The following is a 25,418-nucleotide window of genomic DNA, read 5'->3' as shown; positions in this document are numbered from 1 at the left end:
TATTTGCATACTTTCGATAAGCTGGAGCATTTCATTCTTTCATTAAAACCTATTTCATTTTCTCAAGATGATTCCACTGCTTTGGGTTACTCAGTGAAGGCATTCTGTTTATCGCCACAGCAAAAGAAAGAACACTCAAAAACAAACTACTTGTCACCCAGTGTCCTCTCAATCACTGCTATTCTCACTCTGAGGGGGAAACTGATTATGGAAAGCCAGATCAGCTGAAGAGATATGTGCATACATTCCTACATGATCTTGCATTATTTACTCCAAGCTGTCAGACAGCTGTAACTTTGGGTGTTCTTTACTTGGCTGTACTGAACTAAAACAAACAAGAAAAATACCTGTTCCCATTAAGAAGATGGGATGGAGACATTTAAGACAAAGTCTCTTTTCAAAGACCACTTCTTCTAAACAACTCTTTCCTATTTAAGCCACACCCATTACCTACCACAAGAACATCCAGACAGAGACTTGCTCTCAAAACAGTTTTGAAAAAAGAAAAAAAAAACACCCCGACATCCTGGAATGGCCAAGATGGGATTAGCTCACCTTGAGCCAAATTAGTCAATGCCTTTGTTGATATTCAGGGGTCCTACCTCCTCTAGCCTAGTCCATACTGCTTATGACCTTTAATATCTTACAAATACAGAAAGGGAAGAAGGATTCCCCAAGGCTTATGCCTGCTCAGCACAGCTTACAGGTCTTGCATTGTTCTGTCAGTGCTGAGGAACTCAGCAGAAGAGGTACCATAATAGGCATGTTCTCCCATCATCTGGCCACAGGGTGTTGTTCTAAGAGAAGAAAGATATGAGATCCCATCTGCAGGATTACACGTGTAAATCTGTGGCTGGAAAAAGGGGTGAATGAATGCTTCTATTTCGTAAATGAAGGTCATGGTGCATCATTCTTGTTGCACTCAGTGGACTTTGTGCAAATCCTCCCTGTCTTCTGATAAATAAATTGTACTATCCAAAATGAAAAGGATTCAGTACCCTGAGTATCTTTCCAGTGTAGACAAGAGCAGAAGGACTGTTTCACAACCTTTACATTTGTAACGCCCCTGTATACATTTTTCATGATGCATTTTTTCACCACTGCATGCCACGGTTGAACCACGTGTAAATTGTCTTCTGCACAAATACTACACCTCAGCAAAGCTGCTGAGGAGATAATTGGTGGCAACCCTGTATTTCTGGTACTGACATAGGTATCCTGCCTAAACTTAGCAGCTAGCAATTTCCCCACAAATGAAATCTATTTTTTCAGACTACTTATGGTCTCTCACTTTTCATCTGAAATCTCAAAACTCTAAGAATATTATTCCACAGCTGATTGTCACCTTGAACAGTGATAGAAAATCTCTTCTCCTGGAGCAACTGATACATTTCCTTCTCCATTTCTCTGCACCCATATTTTCATTCTTCCCTCTGTAAAGTCATGATTGATTTCAGCATGTTACTAACTCATCAGCTTCATAGCTGAACACTAGAACAGAGCTGGAAACTTGAAGGATATGACCATTTTCAAGTTCTGAACACTATTTTTTCTTTTACTCAAAGAACATTCCCCACAGGCCAATAAATTATGAACAGAGCCTGACTAAACAGGCTCAGAAAGAAGAAAAGGGAAAGTTCAAACACTCGCTTCCCCATGTAAAACATCACACTATTACCCTGATGCTTTGTACAAGCACCTCAGCCTTCCCCCACCATCACCTTTTCTTTGGGCTTACCTTTAGCACTCCAATTACAGCTGGTGGGTAGCTCAAGCCAACCATATTGGACGTCCGCCTGTACATTCTACCAAGATAAAATAGATAAGGCAACATAGAAATAAAGTTAAACAACATAACAAAGAAATATGCTGTTACAGGAGATCCTGCATAGACCAACAAACTCTAACTACAATGATCTTTCTTCCTTCTTCCTAGCTTGTGCACATGCTCTCTATACCACTTTCACGGTAGAGCCTTGCTCAAGGCCATACATTTCCCAGTATCTCACACCTTGGTCCCCAGGCTGGAGATTAGGAAAAATCTGTTAATACCAAATCTTCATCAGAGGGAAAGGCTGCACTCAAATAAACAAGATGCTCCTCATTTTCCACTGCAGCAAACTACACCGCCCTTTCAGTTTCTGTAGTTCTTGCTTGTCCTGCACTCAAGTTCATTCTCAGTGTACTCCAGAAATCATCTCCAGTCTGCAAAGCATCAACTGCAGTCCAGTACCACTATTACTTTTTTTTTTTTAAATATCAGTTCAGAATCTTTTAGGTGTTCTTTGTGTATGAAAAAGAAGAAGGACATAATCAGCATCAGCAACCATACTAAAGAATGCACTGAACTATGTACTGGAATTTATATTTGTTTTCAGGCCATCCTGTTTTTAATAGGCTATGTGAATTCACAAATACTGACTGTTAAAACACTTTTCCACAGCTCACTCTTTTTTGCACTTCAGAAACACAGGAGTTAAAAGAGATGATGGAAAGCTTTCTTCTCCCATCTGACATCATCATGTGTGAAGTCCTTCACTTCCCTTTCATGTCCTGCTCTCAAACAAAAAAAAAATGTCATGCCCCTCTGCAGAACTCTCCCACTGCCTAAATCAGAATTTCTTACCCCCTCCTGCCAGGACCCTGCACTTCTCTCTTCAGCCAGTTCAGGAAAAGGCCCTCTGCCTTAACTTAGGAGAGCAACAGCCCTCCTCTGTTGCCATTTCCCATCTGAATGTTTCCTCTTTCATTTCAGTTATTCAAATCCACTGGGTAACAGCCTCTGACAGCCAGCTTTCTGCCATTCATTTATATCCCTCTCGAGCAAGTCCTTCACTGATTGAGGGTTAATTCCCTAATAGTCTGTCAAAACTGGGAGGAATCCTTCCCAGGGAAAAAGGACAGCTAATGCTGTCCTGTTAGCCTTACCATTATTGCAGCCATTCTTAGCACACATGCAGCAATTTCTTGAGTTTTCAAGTAGGCAGATTAAATAACAATAGTAATTTTAAAAAGTCAGCAATCAGTAAGTGGAAGGAGTCCCTGTGCATCTGTGTGGCCTGTGATCCACTGTGTGATACTCCTACCTTCCTATGCAGAGAACTGCTAGGCTGTCAGTGCAATTCAGATCAGCAGCAAAAGGTGTCATACAAGTCCCCCCCAGCACTCACATTCCTGACTTGAGTTTTGCTGTAGACACCTGGCACTGGCTGTCTGAAGTCTGCTGGCTGCTTCCCACATACCAGCCCTCCTGCTAGCTCCAAGGAAACAACAGGGAAGAGTGTTTACTCGAGAAGAAGAGGTAGGAATGGAAATGAGTCCTAATTGAAATGACTGAAAGTTTTAGAGTTCAGAAAATGAAATTAGTTTTAGCAGAACATCTGATGCAAGTCATGACTGAAAAGGCTGAGAGAACTCAGTGGATTTTTTTGACATCCCCTCTTGATCTCCAAACTTTTCACATCAGTCACGGTCTTTACATGTGCTAAATGATTCAGGCCAGTAATACCATGACACAAGATCATCTTCATTAATTAAAAAAAATAGACAACAGGAGTCAAAAGGCACAGTAGGGCCTGAAGCAAACGGACTAAACTTTATTAACTTTGAGTTTTGACCTATGACTAGTCAGAAGTGTGTATTCTCTGTCAAAATTATTTCACCTGTGCTATTACATCTGCATTATGCTAAAAATAGATGCACATGCGCTGCTTCAGGTTGCACTGTACTAGAAGCTGTTTGCCAACCAGATCTTTGTAGAAACAACTTTAGAGTCATATTAAAGTCCTCTTCACTCAATACTGCAGGTGCAATTGGCAGTGCATGAGCAGCTACTAGAACCAAGTTAGTACATGTTCCTTTACCTTTCCACAAATATCCCAGCTTGTACAGCATGGACAATACTCCTGAACCGGGGTTTCTCCTCTGTCCTTTTGAGCATCATCCCCATTTGCCGTGTGAAAGTAGAAGCCAACCAGTCCCGGACCTCTGAGGGCACGGAGTCAGATTGGATATCACTGAGTTCATCTTCTGTGTCCAGTAAACGCCTAGAAGAGGAAGGAAAACAAAGGGTAAAAAAAAAAACTAGCATGAGAGACCACTGCAACATCATTAACCAAAAAGAAATGCACATCTATTCTAATAAAATCCTAATAAAACCTCTTTCTGCAAGTCTACAGATTGTTTGTCCTCTTGTGTGGTTAAGTGCTAGATTGTGAAATACACTAATAGGCTGACAAACAAGAAGCATCAGCCTCCTGAAGCACAACTACATCATCATCCACTCACATCTCATCTTCAGCTCATTACTATTCCTGACCTCTCAGCCAGTCAGAGATCACTGACAGTCACATCTGACTTGCCACTAAGTATCACACAGTCCTATCCTTTCCTATTCTGACCACATGTGGTGACTCAGCACTGGGGTAACAGCACATAACGAAAAAGAAACTCTTCTGCAATTTCTTATCTGCCAATTTCTACCACAAACTTGAGTAAAAAAAAAACTATCAATTTCAAAGACTTGGTAGAGGGGTATGAGTTTTGAGCTTTCCACAGAAACTTTCAAAGTAGAAAACAATTATTCTGAAAATCTTTCTCCAAGAGAATGCATGTTAAATTTATGATTTTTTCATCTCCCCCTTGCCACATGAAACTCCAAGAAGTTTTCAGACCAAGAACTGAAGACGTGCTTTTCAAGAAATACAATGTTCTAACAGTTAAAATCATATTTTCTGTGAATAATAAATCACGACTACAACTTTCCCAAGTGACGTGTGCGTTACAATTCTGTGCAAATGGTTCTGCCTAGAAGACAAATATGGATACCTGTAATTCACTCACCTAGTTTCGTCAATGTATACTGACTCAAGGACCGTCGCAGCATATTCCAAGTTTTTCTTTAGGTCTACAACGGAAGCTTCCCCTCTTTCTAGCTGCTTTACCAAAGATCGCAATCTGGAAGAGGAAAGTAAAAAATGGTTAGAACAATGAGAAACAGGTCTGAGAGTGAGCGTCAGTTACAAGCTGGATCCAGCACGACACCTAGTGCACATGATTAGCGTATGTAAGCTTTGGGATGTCCACAGAATTCTTGTAAAAATATCAGTCACCATGACATTAAACAAGCACCACATCATGTTTAGGCTCAGATAGGTCAGTGAGATGTGACAGTTCTCAATCATACTGAAGTATGTTAAAACAGAAATCACTTGGAATTTAACAGATGAGTTAAAAGAGGCGATTTCATTCCAGACAGAAGAAATCAAGTAACTTGATGAGCACTATCTGCTGATAAATTCAGGCACTGATGAAGGCTGTTTTACAGGCAAAGGTGTATTTGTGTGTGTTAAGAAACACTACTCCAGAAATACCATGCAAAGGTAAGGAAATACTATAAACTTCATTATACTACAAGGTCACTTTAAACTCTCCCATCTGTTAAACAGATTCCGCAGAAGGTCTCCTATTAGGTTTTCACTAGGCGGAAACAGACTTTCTAACAACACAAGTCTGCACAGATGTCCTCTTAAAATGTTTATTTTGATTTTTTTCCCCATAACAAAGATAATTAACATATTTGCATTTTTTCTTTTGTATTTTCCCCTCCTTCATTTTCTACTTTTTGTGCCAAACTAGGAAAAAAAAAGAATAAAGAGAAGAAAATAGGGAAGAGTGAAATCTCAATTAAAGGAAAAAGAAAGGTGCAAGCTCAGAATTAGAAAATTATCATTCCCTTAAAAGACCATGAGATAAAAACTTGACATATTAAAATGCTTCTGTCAGTGCCTTCACCCTCATTAAACAGCAGTTAAATAAATGTTGCAGAAATGACAAGTTGTTTGTCCTGCTCACAATGCAGGAATGTAGTGTAGCTATGTCATCTAAAATCTGGCTTCTATCTAGCATACTAGTCTTCCTCAGCCTTTTCTGTAGTCCCAGGAGAATGATAACCTTTTCCTCAAAGTAATTCACAGCTCATCCCTGCTCTCACTTGATTTCGCACGTCTGGAGCCCAAATTGCTAAACAATTATATAAATGAAAATTCTTCACACAATGTGTATTTCCTTGCTATTACACTGCTGTCATGGTATCAGTGCTTTGAATTAAAGTCAGTTTCCACTGGGCTGAGCTAAGAAGCACTCAGACTGCCCACGTGCACTGCACCAACAGCAACTTCCAGCTAGATTTTCTTCTGCTCCCCATCCCTTAAACACTGAGGCTGCAGAGAAAAAAAATCATTAAAAAAAACATTGATTATTTGTCTGTCTTAGTCACATAAACACTACTCCTACTGGCAGTGGTATCTTTGACCCAGAACTACATAATTAAACACATGAAGAACCTTGTACAGCAGGGGTCCACCTACTCTGGGCAGATCAGCTCATCTGCTTGTCTGTTGCCAAGAAAGCAACAATATTGTTGAATAATTCATTCTTGATGACAGGATGGGAAGAGAACAACAGTAAGCAGTGGTTTAGACACCTTCTCCTTCCTTCATCCCCGTGTGTGGGGTATCTAGGGACGTGAGCCCTTAACTTGTTATCAGAAACACTGTTTGTACATGAGCCAAAGGGGTTAATGTGCAGGAAGAACATTATCTTGGGCTCCTCCTGACTTTCATTTCATTGATTGAACTACCAGGCAGCTCTGTGCCACAAGTCACTCAAAATTCATGCTCAATAGCAGCACAGTAACTGTTGCTTCACGGCACCAACATCCATCACCAAGGAAGATTATGCAGACTACTGTGTGCATCAATCATCTGGCAAAACTGAAGCACAGTCGTTACAATAAAATCTTGTCAAACGATCAGCTCCTCTCAGGTGAAAAAAAAAATTACGTTGTCTTTGCTTTGCCATCCATTATCTCTAACTCTTTGTGACTCACTGAGTCACAGCACCTGCTGCCCGTTACTTCTACCAAATAAGGGACCATAGGCAGATTATCTTCAATGCATTCCACATATCTTAGTTTGGTTGAAATAGTCCTAAATGCAATCAGAAAGTTAAGGCCAGGCTGTCCCAATGAAGGAGATCCAGGCAAATTTATTAGCTGGGAAACGCCACTTCATGGTGGCTGAAGTAATTCTGGAATTCAGGAAAACATTTTAACTTAAATAAAAACATTACAACAAACTTTCTACATATTTAATTTTTAGGAAATTATACTAAGGTGGTAGAGGAGAGGGCAAGATTCTGACTTCCTCTCTTTACTCCATAGACTAGTCATGGCAGAAAGGGATTTGGTTTCAGTCACATGTACCACTTACAAGAAAATGAGAAGTCTGTCAGTTTCCCAAAAGAAACATGACAAGATAATTATCACATTCAGTGGAAGGAAACAAGTTCATTATTTGTGTTGCTTTTATTGTAACTGACTGGAGAAGAGGAAGCTCTGACCCCATTGCTCTTACAACTCCCTAAAAGTGGGCTGTAGTGAGGTGGGGTCAGCCTCTCTTCCCAGGTAACTAGTGATAGGACAGGAGGTAATGGCTGTAAGTGACCAAGGGAGATCCAGGTTGGATCTTAAGAAACATTTCTGCTCAGAAAGCATGGTCAAGCTTGGAAAAGGCTGCCCAGGGAAGAGGTGGAGTCACTGTCCCTGGAGGTGTTCAAGACATGTAGATTTGGCACTGATGGTTATGATTAGTGTGCACGGTGGGGATGCACTGGCAGTTGGGCTATGTGATCTCAGTGGTCATTTTCCAACCTCAATAATTCTATGATTTTGACCTATTTCATAAGAACCAAAGCATGTTTTGCTCTATTCTATTTTAAAAGTTCATTTTAGAATAATCAGAACCTATATTTTCATTCTTTCTATTTCTTTTCCTTTCAATATCAGAACTATAATCTCTACTGGGCCCAGTCCCATTGGTATCCAGACAATTACTGTGAAAAAAAGAGACAACAGGTGTTAACCATCACCAACATTAAACTGTTTTAAGACTACCGCACACATCACATGTGTTTCTCAGATTACGGTCACCAACAGAGCACCTACAGAGAACCATTGGTCGTATGATATTAGCTCTAAATCTAGTTCTTTAATTATAATGATACAGCTAATGCCTTTCTAAATGAGATTAGCAAAGGCAGATATTTCCTCTACTCCAAAAATTCTCTGTGATATCCAGACCACAAATTCCTCCTAAACTTGTGCCAAATATTATGGAAAAAGTTAGAGAGCCCTTGTTCTCTCAGTTATTTCCCATTTTATTCCTTGGAATAATATTGTCACCGCCCAAAGGAAAAACCTAGCCTTGTACAATGCTAAGCATTTTCAACTTACTCTGAGCCCACAGGCAGCTCAGGCAGGTGTAAGCTTTAGAAAAAAAGACTAGGCCATTTCCAGAAGACAGCTTCCCACAATGTCTTTCCAAGGGAAATATCTCCTTGCATTCACCATAAAAACCTCAGCCAGCGCCTGCAAATAGGCCCACTGAACTCAAAGCAAGCAGGATGACTCTACAGTGATGGTGAGAGGTTAGCCAAAGACTATGCCATTGCACAGTCCTGTTGGCACATGTGCCATGTTTCCCTAAAATATTCACTACCATGTTTATGACTCAGGTAGACAGAAAATAAGTGAGATTAATGAACTCTACTTAGTCCTTGAAAGTTACACAGCTCAAAGACCCCAAACAACTCTAAATACAAACTGAATAACAGGAAAACGATAACAATGGAGCTGTTTTCAGAGCGTTCTTGAAACACAACATTTCTGAATAACCTCTCCAAGCATCCTCCTCCGTTTCATTCAACATACACAGTATCTGTGTACAAATAATAACCCTTAGCTAGAGGACTTGCTTTTATTGTGTTGATTTTTTTTTTAAAAAGGCATTATATATAATTCCAGGGAATATTAACACCAGTCAGCTCCCATTAACATGCAAAGTGCATGGATTGTCCGAATACTTGCAGCAGGTTCCTTCAACTAGTGTAAGTCTGCAAAGCTGCACGGCTCATCTCCACTTCTGTTTTCAAAGCTTTAAGACTGTGATTCGCTGCACATTTTCAACACCACACCTCAATCTTTTCTTCTTATACCACTCTTACACAAATTTTATCAAAACTTCTCTCTCTAAGGAAGACACAGCCAGCTAAAATGTGCTACTGCCTTCCTTCTGCACTAGCCTGAGGAAAAAATGTGTCCTTCTTCCTTTCTTTCAAAGAGCACAAATAGAGAAAACTTCTCCAGAACATGAAATCATTCCTCAGCTACAGTTCCACATAAATAAGACAGCTTGATGTTCACAACAGTTCTGAGCTATGTACTGACTTCTTCTGGATGCTGAATTGTAGTTGCTCAAGTGAAATATAAGCCTTGAAAATAAAACACCCTGCGTTGGTCTAAAGGAATCCCTTCAGGCTGACAGCACTGAAAGCAGAAAGGAGATCCCAAAAGGGAGACCCTAACTGCTAGGAAAGAAGAATATCCCTTTTCAACTCTTTTGTAGTAGAAAGTTTCAGGTTTTACTGATGTACGCAGAACATGTGGAGCAAGAATGCTTTGGAGACAACATCTTACTGAAGCTGACAAGAACTGTAATAACACAACACCAGGTTTTGAAGCTCTCGTGGAATGGTGGTTCCATGTTCCAGGAGCTTTGGAATAAATCTTTCAAACTTCTATCAGAAATTGTCACAAAGGAAAATTTTCACAAAGCTCCCTTAAGCATGTAATAGCTAATTGCAGTGTCATCCTGGTAGTGCCCTCAGTTTGTAGGTTCCCAGTAAACAGAAGGGATCCTTCTAACACATTCTGCAAGAAATTGGGTTTGATCTCTCCGCCTCTTTTCTCGAGCAGTAGCTTTCTGCCACACAGTCATCTCCTTCACCTGCAAATGCCACCAGGTTTCAATGCAAGTGGGCATGCTTGAAAAAGGTCTTGCATATGGGATAAGAATGCAAGTTGCTACATCCACATAAGAACCCATTACTAATGATGTTATGATTAATCTTAGATACATGTATTTTTTCTCCAAAATATTGTTAGCATTAACTTTAGAATGGGTCACTACTTACTGCCCTGTTCATCACAGAGCTTCACCAGCTAAAACCATAACATGAGACTGATTGAGGCCATTTGCAAATTCCTATGGATGGAAAGAATGCTATCAAAATTAGACACTCATATGGAGCACCTTCAGCTTCAGCAAATCCTTGTGGCTCTGACTATAGAAGTCTGAATAAGAGTCACCTTTTGCTATCAGTCTGTGTTTATGTGGCTTTTCCTAGTCAAACTACTCTTGAAAAACAAAGAATGATTTCAAGAACATCTCATTTGTGACAACATTCTTTTGATACCCAGCTCAAATTCCTCTTTAAAAAAAATAGTTTTAAAAAAATTAAATAAAATAATCAAGAAGCTTCAGAAATTAACAAGATAGTAATCAGAATTATTACCAAGTAGACTCATTTGTATAAATTCCAGCTTCAGCTTACATACAGAAAAAGCCCAAGGGCTGCTACTACAAGCTGCTAAGACAAAGTCTGCTGAATTGAGAGACAAAACAAATGTATGGTACACATTTCTTTCCCTTTTCTGGCAAACTACCATAAGTAACAGCAGCAAATTCATGAATAATATTGAGAAACAGATGTTCACCATACAGTGAACCATATTTCTATTCAAACATTAGTGCATAGAAATAGGTGCATATCCTTCTATCTCACTCTAAAGGACAAACTCAAGAAATCAGATATTCTAGGGGTACGCCACAGTTAGAGATCCTGTGCAGACCAGCTAAGCAGGGATTACATAGAAAATCTGTCAGATGCTGCGGGACTGTATCCAACTAAGTGTAAAGAAACTATAGACTTAATGTACATGACATTTAATGTTGCCCAAAAGGAAAAGCAGACTGCACGTGGTACATCTCATAATGCATAATGTATAATAATACATCAATAAAATCTCATAATGATGCATCAGCATCAGTCAGCTGGGTTGCCAAAAGGCTTCATGATGTGCACTGAAGACCCCCTGGTGCTCCATTCAAGTAGCAGGTTGGGGAAACAGATACAGAATATTCAGGAAGTCATTGAGAATCTCACCAAGCTTTTTCACAACAGCAATCATGATTCATTTTATAGTCTGCCACGTCTCAGTCTAAGGTTCTGCATATATAGCAGGTATGAACGGCTGAGGAATAGATCCAGACTAGAATGACAGCTTCGGCAGTAACCCTTAAAACACAACAGAAAATACACCAGCTGGCAACCCACAGCCCAGTGGGTTTGTATTAGACTGGATAGTTTTCTTATTGCCTTTGTGCAGAAAAATTCAAGTGACAACTTCCAGAGGAGAAAAAATATGATTGCAAAGAAGAGACACTAGAATACACAGCACATCTATACTTCCCAAGCCACTGTATGGCCTTCCTCTCGTGGCCTGAAATATCCTTCTTTTTTGAATTTTTAAATACAGTAAGTAAAGTTGTAGCACTCAGAAGCATCACAAGGCAATCGTGAAACCGCAGGATCTCTGAATCTGTTGAAATGGAAATCCAAAGACAGCAAAGGAGATCTCTCAGAAAAAAGCCTTTCCAAATCAGTGGGGCTGTTTTATAAAAGTGACGTCAGTTACCAAATCTGAGACACAAATCTAGGAACAATGGCAACAAATTTTCTATTTGCATTTTTAAAAACAAGTATCTGAGAGGAGCTGTATAAATTCCTGTTTGAGACAACTGAGCACACATTATCAGTTTAATGTTGACGCATCTAATGACGCATTCCCCTTAGTTTTACAGAGACTGAATCTTTTTCTTTGAAACCACAGTTATCACATTTCTCAATCCCTGAACAAGACCATTCTTCCAAATGATGCTAGCAGATTGCTTTGTGCAAATCTGAACGCCGGAGGTCCACACAAGCTCTCTATTCAGTGATCACTGCAGAAATCAGGGAGAGTTCAATAGATCAATACCAAAATATTTCACCGTCATCTTAATTGTCCCCCATCTGTTATCATTAAAATATCTACAGGTGAAAGTCTGCAAGCTGTTCACACTTTCCAGTTCCTAAAACCAACTATGTTCCAGAACAGCTTTTAGAAACACGGGGTCAAGCAAGTGCAGAGCAGAGTGCATACAAAGCATGAAGTTCAGGCAGGAGGATGCCCTGCCTTCAGAGGTGTCCAGTAAACAAAGGAAGAAGTTGTTCCCAGGCTGCTTCCTTTCAGATAATTCTCAGTAATCAGCACATCCTGCCACCTAGGTAAAGACTACATCTCACTTATACTCCACTAGCTATAGTTAGAGACAGGCATAGATCAATAGCCCACTCCTATACGACCTCAAAGCTCTTTCTTGGGACTGGCTTTGGAAAACTTACCACAGAACCACAGAATTGTATAAGCTGGAAGGGACCTTCAGAAGTCATCTAGTCCAACTCCCCTGCAACGAACAAGGACACCTACAGTAGATCAGGTCACTGAGAGCCCCACAAAGCCTGGCCCTGAATGCCTGCATATACAAGGCATCCAACACCTCTCAGGGCAACATGTTCCTGTGCTTCACTGCCCTCATCATAAAAGAATTTTTTTCTTACAACCAGTTCAAATCTCTCTTCTTTTTTTGGAAAGCATTTCCCCTTGTCCTATCACAACAGACATCACTGAAGAGTCTGTCCCCTTCTTTCGTACAGTCCCATTTTAGATACTGAAAGACTGCTATCAGATCTCCACAGAGCTTTTTATTCTCCAGGCTGAACAGCCCCAGCTCTCTCAGCCTGTTCTCATAAGGGAGGTGTTCCATTTCTTGCATCATTTCTACGGCCTTCCTCTGGACACACACCAACAGGTCCATGTCTCTCCTGTACTGAGGACTCCACATCTGGATGCAGTGCTCCAGGTGAGGCCTTGCCAGCACAGAGCAGAGGGGCAGGATCACCTCTCTTAACCTTCTGGCCACGCTTCTTTAACTTCTTTTATTTCTGCTCCCTCTAATGAACCCTAAGGTTTATCTAGATCCCTAAGGCAGCTTTATGCACTTGACATCATCATCACTGATCCCACCAGAGATATCAGCCAAAAATTTGGTGCTATATTTAAATGTGTTTAAAAACTTCTGCCATTTCCTTTCCACTTAAACGCTTACACCTCTTTTCGGTACATTTGGATATCCAGCCACTGAGGCTTCTGGACACATTTAACATGTGGATGCTCATATTTCTGCTTCAGATTTCTATTCCAGAAAAAATATTTCTTGGGATTTTTACAATGCTAACTGACTGACATTTACACAGCTGAATCACTGGTCTAAAATCAGAAAAATGAGCTAAATCGCTGCTAAAATATTAGTTATCAGCATATTTAAGGTCTGTTAAACGCTTTTTGTAGCCTTACAAAATCACTCAGAGTTTGGGAGTTCACCACACTTCTCTGGTAATACTTTGTATATGCATTTGTTAGCTTAGGTATTTAATACAACTTTTCTCCACACATAACTTACTTCCCTCTTTCCAGGAATGTATTAACAAATCTTGTTAAAAGAAAGCCAGCGCTTCTCTTTTCTTGCCTCAAATTTTGCATCACTCTGCAAAATCATTCCCTCTCGGTGGTTGCATTGTGACCATTTTATACTTCTACTAAATGCGTCCATTTTTCCTACAATTAATTACCTTTATTTTGGAGGGATCCATTCCCGAAGGCAGCATCAAACACTCTTCTGCCTCTTGCTAAAGGCTGGAAAACCAACCAAGGCTGTCTGAAAGTTTTAGCTGCACATGTTAAATATGTTGAACTAGATACCTGCCATGTAAGGATTCCTTAACCTGGGCACTAACAGGAGAATCAAAGTCTTCAGAAATGGCAAGAAGAGGCAATTATAACATGAAAGCTGGAAGTTGACAAACTACCAATTGAAAATTAGCTCTGAAAAGAGTTTCATTTTTTTCAAAATAGTTGTCCACATAGTGGTCTTCACTGGTACATCAGTATTTGCACTTTGCACTGCAGACTGCCTCCCTGCCTTCTATCATTATCAGCCAGACTAACAGATCGAGAGATAGTGTAGACTACTACTAGTGATCCAACCTTTTAAGTTTACAATAAGCACATGATCTTGTCCCTAAACCACAATCTGGCCACCGGAGCACTGATGGTTAAAATAAGTTAGAGGAAAGAATTTCTGAGCTATGTTCATTTCTCTGAGACTTACACCTTCAATTTCAAGAGAAACTTGGACAACTTACGAAGTGTAGGAATAAACCTTTGCACGGTGGCATCTTACCTCCTCATTTTAATTGCAATTACTCTTTTTCTAAAACAGAAAGGTCAGTATGACTGCTCCAGGTAGTACAAATTACAAGTTGCAAATGGAAAAGCTTCAGAATTCTCTGAAACACGTACTCAACGTGGGCCAAAAACGCAGTTGGACAAATCTAGAGAGCCTGACTGGGAAAAGACCTCTGGAGGAAATGGAAACATTTGAAATTCACCTCTTCTTCATTGTAGCACATTACTAAGTAGACATGAAACAATGCTAAGTTCGCAGTCAAAATTGTGAAAAGAAAATTGTGCAGCTGATGAAACAGTACATAGTAGGAAACTCATTTCATTCATGGCTGTTTGTGTAAGAAGGAACAAAGATCACCTGAGATTTCCTGCAGCTACTCAATAGAACACAAACAAAGCACTTCAAAAACATCTGCTAGAACTAACCCAAGGTTAGAAAGACACGGAAAATGTATTTGAATAGCAGTATTAAGAAAAGGGTGTGACAAAGGATAAGAAAAAAACTTGTAGCAATTGTTTACAAAAATAAATTTCTTACGCAAATTACTGTTGTGTTTACAGGGTCATATGCCTTCCATCTCTATTTCCTGCATGCACTGTTACGTTCCACATGCTATAGAGAAGTGGAGGCCTTTGGTTGTAGATATCTGCAGAACAACTACCCTTGCTCTCATGCTGAAATGGCACTGAGAACTTCAACTGTATTCACAGCTGCAATACCCAAACTCTCTCCTGCCTCAGGCTCTAATGGAACGTAGCATTAGCCCTCAAATGATATAAATGATTTCCTACTTTTCCTAGTAAATTATCATTCTTCAAATATTGTTAAGCAGGCATGCTGAAATCACTGAATGGCTTAGTTTAATATCTTGGCACAAATACTACCTTGCTTCTGCCCATCTTTCCTTCCTGTCCTATTTTGCTGCCTCACCCTCAACTATGGCTCTACCATTACTGGTGGAAACTTCACTGGCAGCATCTCTGTGATTTGCTTTGCTTGACTTTCCTAAGGCCTATTTCTGCTTTGTACCAGGAAGACTGCACAACAACATAAATACTGCAAAATGGGACAAACAGATGCTGACTTTGCCATTCTCTTTCTTTGATGACCTAACACTTTGATGGCCAGAGTGGTGCACTCTAGCTAAAAACTTCTCAGGAGCTTCTGTCACTGACACCATGTCAAATGACAACAGCATGGAAGCATCAGAGGAAAGGGAAGAGGTGTATCAGAACAAGAACAACTAGTCTTTTCAAAACAATCATGTGAAGCCTACAGAGAACAAGGAATTTGTGCAAGCTGCTGAACTGCTAAAGTTTGTTTTAATCTTCAACTAATAGAGCAAAACTCTTGAAGGCACAACTGACCTGCCTTTTCCCAGCTTTTCCCAATGTATGTTACCTGCAATTTCTGTGTCGGGATCATGTGGCAAGGTTTGGGTAGTGGGCAGAGTGCTCACAGACGCAAGACCTGCAGCTCCCACGTCAGATCAGAACCAGCTCCAGCTGCTCCAAAAAGGACCTGCTGCTGCCAGAGCTGAGCTGTGAGTGATGCTGGCTGGCTATGCCTCTGAGAAAACAGATTTAAGAAAGTGAAAAACTGCTGTGCAACAGCAAATGGGGGAGAGGAGCGAGAATGTGTGTTAGGAACAGCCCTGCAGCCACTGAGGTCAGGGTAGGAGGTGCGCTAGGTGTGAAGCAGAAGTTCCCTACAGCCCAGGAGAGTCCCATGATGGAACAGACTGTCCCACTGAACCCTACAGGCATAATGCAGAGCAGATCTCTACGTGCAGCCTGTGGAGAGAAGCCTGCAGTGAGCAGAGGTTGAAGGAGCTGCCACCCATAGGGATCTGTGCTGGAGCCATCTGCTCCTGAAGGATGGGCCTTGCAGTAAGGAGCTGTGTCAGAGCAGTGTTTGGTGAGCTGTAGCCTCCAAGCTACTCTTGGAGAGTGGGAAGCCCATAGAACGTCAGTTTGAGAAGGGCAGCAGCCCATGGGAAGGACCACACGCTGGGGCAGGGGCAGAGTGATTATGAAGGAGTGGCAGAGAAAGCATTATGGACTAACCACTGCTTTATTCCTTGCAAAAGAGGGAAGCAGAAGAGAGTAGATGGGATTATTAAATGGAAACAAATTGATCTTCTCCATGCTGAATCTGTTTTGCCCACAATGGTAATCAGTGAGTGATCTTCCTGTCCTTATCTTGTTCTCCGAGGGGTCAGTGCTAGGACCAATAGTCTTTAATTTCTTCATCAGTATCATCAGCAGTGGGGTTGACTGCACCCTCAAGTTTGCTGATGACTCCAAACTGTGGGGTGTGGGTGACACACCAGAAGAACGAGATGCCATCTAGAGGGATCCAGACAGACTTGAGCAGTGGGTCCCATGTGAACCTCATGAGGTTCATCAGATCTAAGTGCAAAGTCTTGCACCAGTGTCAAAGCAACCTCCATTAAGAATAAGAACTGGAGGATGAAAGAATTGAGAGCAGATCTGCCAAAAGAGACCTGGAGGTACTGATGGATGGCAGGCTGGAAATGAGCCAGTGTGCCCTCACAGCCCAGAAAGCCATCCGTATTCTGGGCTGCAACAAAAGAAGTGTAGCCAAAAGGTCAAGAGAGGTGTTCCTGCTGCTCTACTGTGCACTAGTGAGGCCTCACCTGGAGCACTGCATCCAGATGTGGAGTCCTCAGTACTGGAGAGACATGGACCTGTTGGAGAGCATCCAGAGAGGGACCACAAAAAATGATCCAAGTGATGGAACCTCTCCTATAAGAACAGGCTGAGAGAGCTGGGGCTGTCCAGTCTGGAGAACAGAAGGCTGAGAGGTGACCTGATAGCTGCCTTTCAGTATCTAAAGGGGAGCTATGTGAAAGAAAGGGACAGACTCTTTAGCAGGATCTGTGGTGACAGGACAAGGAGAAATGGCTTCAAGCTCAGGGAAGTAGATTTTGTTTAGATGAAAGGAAAAAATCTTTTACAGTGAGGGTGGTGAGGAACAGGTTGCCTAGTGATGTGGTTGATGCCCCGTCCCTGGAGACTTTCAAGGCAAGGCTGGATAAGGCCCTGGGTAACCTGATCTAGCTGTGGTGTCCCTGTTCACTGCAGGAGAGTTGGACTAGATGGCCCTCAGAGGTCCCTTCCAATTCTAAGGTTTCTGTGATCCTATGATCTCAACCAACAAGTTCTTTTCATCATATTTTCTCCCTCTGTTCTGCTGAGGAGGGGGAGTAAGAGAGAGGCAGGTAATGCATGGCCACCTAACAGTGCTTAACCAGAAGATCATCATTCCTGTTTTTTTCAGTGGATTTGACTGCTCATTTACATGAGTTAAACTTGCATCTTCAAAGTGGAAATCAACTATGCCATGTTTTGAACCATAACAGTGTTCGGAATGAAATTTAAGTTAAGGGAAGCTCAAGTTATGGCAAATAATGCTGCTCCATTTTGATACATTGGCTAAAAACAGACCTGTGAACAGCAAAAAACATGCAGCCATACTTTGTTTTTGTAAAGGCACTTAAAAATGGGCTTCAAGATTGCAAAAAAAAAAATCAGTTTTTTCTATATTTGTGTAATTTTGTAATTTAAGTTGACTGTAATTTTCAGTCAACTTAAATAAAGCACCTGCAGATTTTCAAATGGAATGTACACAACTGCAACCAGCCATTCATCTCAAAGAAAAATCTGATCACCAGATTCTTCACCAGATCTTTATAAGACCTACCCTAGCCCTGACTTCAGTCATACCTTATTCATGTCATCGTTTTTTGGCAGTCCATGCATTTGCGAACAGCTGTTTTCAGGGATGAGAAAAAGTAAAATCAGATCAAAAATCCCCGATGAACATCTTGAAGCCCACTGAGAATTGCAACCACTTCCATCGAATCAGACACTGATGCATTAGTTTCACAAAAATAGGGTTAAATGTTCCACTAGTTGTTTTTTTTTTTTTTGGCTTGGCCTCTTTTTATGTTTTAATTTAAAAAGCATTTTAAAAAAGAAGTTTTGTTACTTATAAACATTATAATACATACTCTAGATGCGGTCCAAGACAATTTCTGTTAACTCAGTGTGGCCGTCCTCTGGCACAGGCTGGCCTAAAAGGCTAGACACCTATCCTTGACACTTTCTGTCCCACTGTGCAGTGCAAAAAAAAGGGTTAGAGCTCAAGCTATGCAGAGTCTGTCTGCATTTGCTTTACACAGTAAGCTTCTCCAATTGAAGATGAACACTGAAAATATTTCATCTACAACTGGGACAAAGCAGAACTCAAGACACACTAATTAAGCCACCACTTATCTCAGTGAGGATATAGTACTAATAGTCAAGCACTGTGTACAAGCAGTGATATCAATGCCAAGATGGAAAGGAAGCATTCTTAAAAATGCACATTGAAGCTGGAATGGCAAGTGGGGAAAGGCCCACTTATCAGATGCCTTTTGTCCTTCAAAGGCATCTTTGGAAAACATGCACTCGTTTGAACTGTGTTTGAGATTGTAGTGGCAGTTTCAGCAGTTCCTGGTCTCTGACTAGAACAGAAAACTTGGTAGGTTTGGGTTATATGATACAAAAATTCTGATGGCTCTCAGAATGTTTTACTCATCCTTCAAAAATTCTTCATCTTAACAATGTCCTTATGTTCTCTTTCAGTATTGGCTGGATCTAAAAAGATCCAAAGTAAACATCATTGTTTGATTTCCCCTTGAGACAGTTATTTTGAATAGCTAGTGAATTCACAGATTAATCAAAGGGTTTCCATGTCAGAATAACAATAAAGCAAACAAAAGATGTTTAGTTTTAGCCTATGGGATACTTCTTGATGTCATTTTCTAAGAAAACAGTGCTGATTCAAACCTTCTGTCTATCACCAGGACCCCAGGAAACTATCAATCTCAAACAACATCAAACAGTTTTCTCAAACATTAAGCCTGTACAAACTGCATGATGATGAATGGCCAACATACATGACCTCTGCTGAGGAAATCGTAAATTCACCACCGTTAGGCAACACAGAATCTGAAGGGAGCCTCAGCTCTGACACACACATAAAAAAAACAGGCTTCATCTGTGCCATGCCTACAGCATATAGAGACTCCGTGAGCAAACAGTATATAGTCAGCCCACCCCATACCTCTCAGCAAAAGAGTAAGCCCATGTTATCCAGCTGAACATGCATCAGATATTCAACCATTCCAAAAAAAAGAAGAAAAAAAAAAATAGCGATAGCATTCCCCTGTACTTGGAGAATGCCTTTGAAAAGCTGCCTCTAAAATCACCAATGACATGCAGAAAAGCTGGAAAAACTCATAATATGCCAAGAAAAGTTCTGCTGTCAGGAAAACTGCTCACAAAACTTCATGTTCATGGATTAAACCTGAATTTGAGGGGAAAAAATCTGATTGTGAACATTATGTTCTTTCGACTTCCGGTTTACACTGGTGTAGTCAGAACTGATGCTCTGGAAGCACACCAAAAATATTCATTTTCATACGGTATTCCTCTCCAGTGCAAAATCTGGACCAACTATGTTCCTATATAAACTCTGCTTGCCTTTCAAATTACAGAAACATGAAGTTACACTTGTAACATTTTCCTTTTCTCGGCACTTTTTCAAAAAACTGCACAGGAGATGCACCATTCAAGTGCTGAAGTAAAAGAGAGTTATCCCCATCGTCAGGAGGAGCTCTCCTCTACTTAGATCATTAAGGACCTGTCGAGAAAAAAGAATAAAAAAAAGCAACAAATGTTTGCAAATGTAAACATAAAATCGTAGTACATCCCTATCCCTTACAGTGTTGAACAAGCCATCCAGAATTAAAATGGGTGATGTTTCAGGAGACAGTCAGGAGAAAGTTCTTCTTTGGAAATATTTAGCTTTACAGCTGTCAGAGGGGTGTGAGAAGCGCACACCTGAGAAAACATTCAAAGGGAAAGGGCTAAAGAGGACTCTTTTAAGTGCTTTTGGGAAGGAAGAGGATAAAACCATATTTGTGCTATTTCCACTCCTTTAAAAGAAGCAACAGATCTATTTCAAAGCCCAGAAATGATTGATGAAATTACAAGCTAGACACAAATTCCCATTTCTTTACTTACAAGAAGCCCTTCAAAAAGAGTTTGCTCATAGGTCTGGCATTCTTTAGGATGAGCACTTTCATAACTGGTTTTTGCAGATGGAAAGTCCAGCTGCAGTATTTTACTTCAATTCACCAACAGCACTTGTAGAAATGCTGAATCTGTATGGGGTATCAGCTGACACCACTACATAAAACACTTGTGATATCTGCAACAAAACTTGCTTGAGATTCAGACACCATCAATGTTGTCCCACTGACTTCCAGGTTACAAGTAGGATAAATTTTTACATTAAACAAAACAATTAAACAAAAAATTGGGAGATAAAGTACTGGATTCTGCTCAAAGTGAGGACTTTAAAAAAAAAACAACAAAAAAAAACCATGGAATTGCAACCCTTGTCTTTATTTCACCCTGTTGCTAAAATAACCTTATTGTATTTAGTAAGATGTTCCTCCTGCCAGGAGTGCAACAGCACTGAAAAACACAAAATAGACCACCTACCTAATGTATGAGCACCAGCACAGGCAGAAAACTCATCTCAGTCTACTGGCTATGAGCTAAGCCAGTCACCAGCTAGTTAGAAATATTTAAGTTTATCAGCTGCAGTCCAGTAGGGAGCAACATGAAGCATGCTAAGGCATTGTGTGAGATTCTGAATTCTGAACAAAACCTTTGCAAAAGTCACATCCTAGGATGTTATTGTTTTATTATTATTGTTGTTGTTGTCACTGCTGACCCTACTGCAATACTGATTTTTCCAGGGCATCACTGCAGAAAATTTATTTTGAAAATAATTTTACATCATGCTGCATTGCACTGTACAGAATCTGAAAGCACCAGTAACATAAAGAACACAGAGCAATAGGGGAAACATTTCGTGGTGATACTTTCAGAAAGCTTGCTTGTTCCGAGTGCTGTGAGTAACTGATACAGGAGAGCATTTTCCAGTGCCAGATGGGTTCAGCTGTACATGGACCCTACTGAGCCCTGAGAGCACACCATCTGCTTCCTCAAAGGTAGGCTGGTGAAAGCAGTGTTAGAGGTCATTTTGGAAATGCAACGATTCTGGGGAGAAGAATGGATTTTTAAATAGAACTCAGGAGTATTGATTCAGGGAAAACCACACACAAAATGAGCTTTGAATACAATCCCTTGATTGAGATGGAGGCGGTAGGCAGACTGACTATTCTGGGAGTCGAGACAATGCAAAATTACTTCATGTACTTCATTAAGTGCATTAGGTGTAGCTAAAGAGACAATGCGGAAAGGACTGAACCACAAAACATCACGTATTCTGTATGGAAAACATAAGAGAATGGGTAGCAATTTGGAAAAGCTTTCAGCATGAGGCATCCTAAAAACGGACTTTTTAAAACACCATCTCCAGAAGTAGTAGTACAAATCCCTCTTTACCCTGCATGATTCCATATAAGTGCATTTTCTTCAACTTGAGGTTAGGTGAGATTCCTGCTACTTGCTGCCACCTGAATCAGCAGCCTCAAGGCACTGCATCTAGTCTGGGATCTTGTAATGCCTCTTTCAGACTTGAGCTCTTTTCTAGTTTCTACATTTTACTTTATATTCCCAACACAGCAGAAATGACCCAAAGTCCTGCAGTCTATACGTCCTGCTTGGCTCCACCACCATTAAATATTTTTTTGCGGTTTAGTATGTTGAGTCACATCTTGCACTGCTGGCATGTGTCAATGTGGAACATTCAATTCTCCATCTTATGCATCCAAACGTATACACGCTGAAATCTTAACAAAACCTAGAACAGGACAGAGCACGCACAGAATTGAGAAAATATTAGGTTTATTAAAGGAAAGAAAAATACCACCAAATTATTGGCCATAAGGAAAAAAGAAAGAGAACAGAATGACAAGAAGCATCTGATGTAACAGTAAAGCTTGTGGATGATGTTTTCCGCTTTCCTAGGATATGTGAGTTATCTAACTCCATCTCATTTCCAGGAAATAAGCTGTCATGAGAATGAAAACTTACACTAATGAATTTTTCTTGTTATTTTTTCAGTGTTGCTTTGTCTTATGAATATAAAAGCTGAAGAGATAGCAGCAATATTGAGTGCGATTGATTTTACAATTACTTTGGCAATAAAAAGAGATTATATATTTTCCCAACATATTTACAAAAGAAGTGTAATAATCTCTCAAATTCTTTTTCTGCAATAATCACTGAATGTATAATAAGAAGCTGAAATGTCACTATATACTTAAGTCCACGCTAGGGAAGTTCACGTGGTTTGGAAATTTCCTTGTTGGCCTCCAGGTCATAATGTTCATCTATTTTTCATGTTCATGGACCCATTTCCATCTGTTACAAAGTATATGAATGTTATCTAACTTATTAAAAGATAATTAAATGATTATCATCTTTAAAGATACAGTGTAGGCTGTTTATCCCAGCAGTATTTCCATCTATCAGCATGACATTTTTACTTGGCATGGTTTAACATGGTTTAACAGCATGGAAATACATGCTACATGCTACAACCAGACAGATCATATATATATATATAAACAAATGAGTAATAATTCTCAGAGTTATTACTCAGATCTCAGTCAGGGAAGTGCCTTTATTAGAATGCCACACTGAAGATTTCTGTTTGCCTTCCACACCACATCTGAGGCCATGAAAAGTGAAAATTAATCCACGGTGGATTATTTCATTCCCCAGAAGAACCAATACACATTCAAGTCCTTAAATTCCAGCTTCTAAATATCTCTGAAAATAGACAGGATATTTTGACTAGCAGCTTTAGATCAGAGGTTAAAAAAGTGAAGAGCAGAGCTATTTCATTTTGTTTGCTTTCTTTCCTTTTTTAAAGAGTGCTGGCAATTAAAATAAGGTATATTTTTTGGGATGATTTATAACAGTCTTAAATGCCTAGAGACCAATTTTGTAGAGCAGACGGAGCTGTTGAAATTCCTAAAAATAACTTCTCATCTAAAAATAACACACTGTGGAAGCTTAGTATCTGAAGCCTTTTTAAGGTTGGTAATCAACATGAGCAATAATAAAATGACCATCATTCTATTTCAGTGTTTAAAAAAATTTCACACTGCAGGACCATAAACTGAAAGCAGTTGAACAAGCATATCCATGCTCCAACGAATTCTGAGTGCTCCATTTATAATATTCAGTAATGTAAATAATCTTGATAGTAAATACCTCTGCATTCCAATAAACTACATAGCTCAAAGACACAAGAGAACTGAAAAAGCAGCTTCCCCTTATTTCAAACTTCAAAATGTATACCTTCATGAAATTATTTTAAGGATTTTTGACACAAACCCAGCACTGAATTTCCCTATTCTTCAAAACAAAATGAAATGGCAATGAAGTCAGTAACTAGGTAATTACACTAAAATACATTCCCTGAGGGAACATTACTGAGACTGAAGAACAGTTTGTTTAATTGGAAGCTATTGCTTGGGTAACAATGGTTTTAAAAGAATAAAATGGAAGACCTAAGACTGCCTTTATACACAGCTGAAAGTCCTAAAGTTTATTTACTTGCTGCATTTATATAGAATTGAAAGTCCTAAAATTTATTTGTATATGAACTGCTGAAAGCGTATCAGCATCACAGCACTGTCTCAGTAAATATGAGAGTAGTTAGCAATATCTTCTTCAAATTTAATCTACTTTCTGCACAACAGTCCTAGACAACATAACCCACCTGCTTTCCTCGTATATTAAAACATGACATAAGGCATAGCTTGAAAGTATTTTACTTGTCTCTGTGTTTTTTCTATTAATGAGACTTAAGAGTTGTTATTAAAATGGGATATCCGTGGAAGTGTTCAAGAACTGTGGAGATGTGGCATTGAGGCACATTATTGGTGGGCATGGTTAGCATGGATTGATGGTTGGATTTGCTGGCCCTAGAGATCTTTTCCAACTGTATTGATCCTATAGGATAATAACTCTTCCATATATTCTGAATAACTGTCCTGTCAGTGTGGAATAGCCCCATCTCTACTTCACGGAACACGCACAGCTTCACAGAAAGTGAATACACAATACAGAAAAGTTAATCTCTTTCTTTTGATGTCAGCAAGCAATGTATGCCCATTCTCCTGTCTCTCTGACTACAATTCTCCCAGCAGCCCTTCTGTCAAGTGCTAAGTGTTCTGTCCATGCTAACAAAAATAACATAAAAGACACAGACCTAGCTCTGAAGTGTAGACCTAGACCTAACTGTGTGCTGTCACATGCCACACAGGTCCTTAAAGACAACTTCCAAAGCACCATACAGGTGAACACTGCAGCCCAGGCTGAAGGATTAAACTGCACACACACACACACCCCAGCCCCACAGCTTCTACAGTCTCTCACCATTTGATAATGCTTACAAGACAAACATGGCTGCAGCCTGAAAGCTTCGACCTGAGTCAGAGCCCCAAGAGGGGCAAAGAGCAACACCCAGGCACTCATCATTCAGAAATACTGCAGGAGTGGCTGTATTTCAGACATGTACACTCAGGAGAACCAGAGTCTCTCCAAGAATAACTGCCTATAGGTCTGTAGTGCATTACACTGCTCAAACACTGCAGCACTCAACCACATAAGCAATCTCAGCCACTGGTTTCATAAAAAAAGAGTACAAGTGACTATGAGCTGCCTTATTTTAGCTCAGGGCAGATGTTCTGTTAATTTCAAACAGCCCCACAGATCAGGCCCAGCCCAGCCCACCCTGCAGCCACCCCCTGTCCTGCACCATCATGGCGGCGGCTCTGCCCCACAGAGCAACCTGGCCCGGCCCAACAACAACCACAGTGGTGTGCAACCTGCACTGCCCAGGACACGGAGAGTGCACAGGGCAGTGCTGACCCAGTTACAGCAAATAACCGTGTGCAGTCCTGAGAGCTCACTGAGAACAGCAGCCACTGCCATCAAACTTGCGTGGTGCAGCGTTTCACAAAAGCAAGAATCATAGAGCCACGGACATAAGAAAAGACCTCCAAGAGCTAATCCAACCGTCCAGCTACCACCAATAGTTCCCCACTACTTCTATCATTTCGTTGCTTTCTTCCTATTTTATTTAATAGTGTTGTTAAAACAAAAA

At 40.3% G+C, this 25,418-nt stretch overlaps 1 protein-coding gene across 6 annotated transcripts in view; it reads right to left on the bottom strand.

The window, feature by feature from the left end:
* PDE1C (phosphodiesterase 1C) overlaps positions 1-25,418 on the bottom strand; it is a 311,651-nt gene that overhangs the window by 65,982 nt on the left and 220,251 nt on the right. For all 6 annotated transcript variants that reach the window (XM_010713053.3, XM_010713055.3, XM_010713056.3 and 3 more), the window contains 3 exons: positions 4,843-4,956; positions 3,864-4,046; positions 1,739-1,805 (listed from right to left, as the gene is read on the bottom strand). In XM_010713053.3, coding sequence (XP_010711355.1) covers positions 1,739-1,805; positions 3,864-4,046; positions 4,843-4,956 — 364 coding nt within the window. The remainder of the gene's footprint in view (positions 1-1,738; positions 1,806-3,863; positions 4,047-4,842; positions 4,957-25,418) is intronic.

Source organism: Meleagris gallopavo, chromosome 6 (genome assembly GCF_000146605.3).
Source record: "Meleagris gallopavo isolate NT-WF06-2002-E0010 breed Aviagen turkey brand Nicholas breeding stock chromosome 6, Turkey_5.1, whole genome shotgun sequence".
Classification (NCBI taxonomy): domain Eukaryota; kingdom Metazoa; phylum Chordata; class Aves; order Galliformes; family Phasianidae; genus Meleagris; species Meleagris gallopavo.
This window is presented reverse-complemented; position numbering and strand designations above follow the sequence as displayed.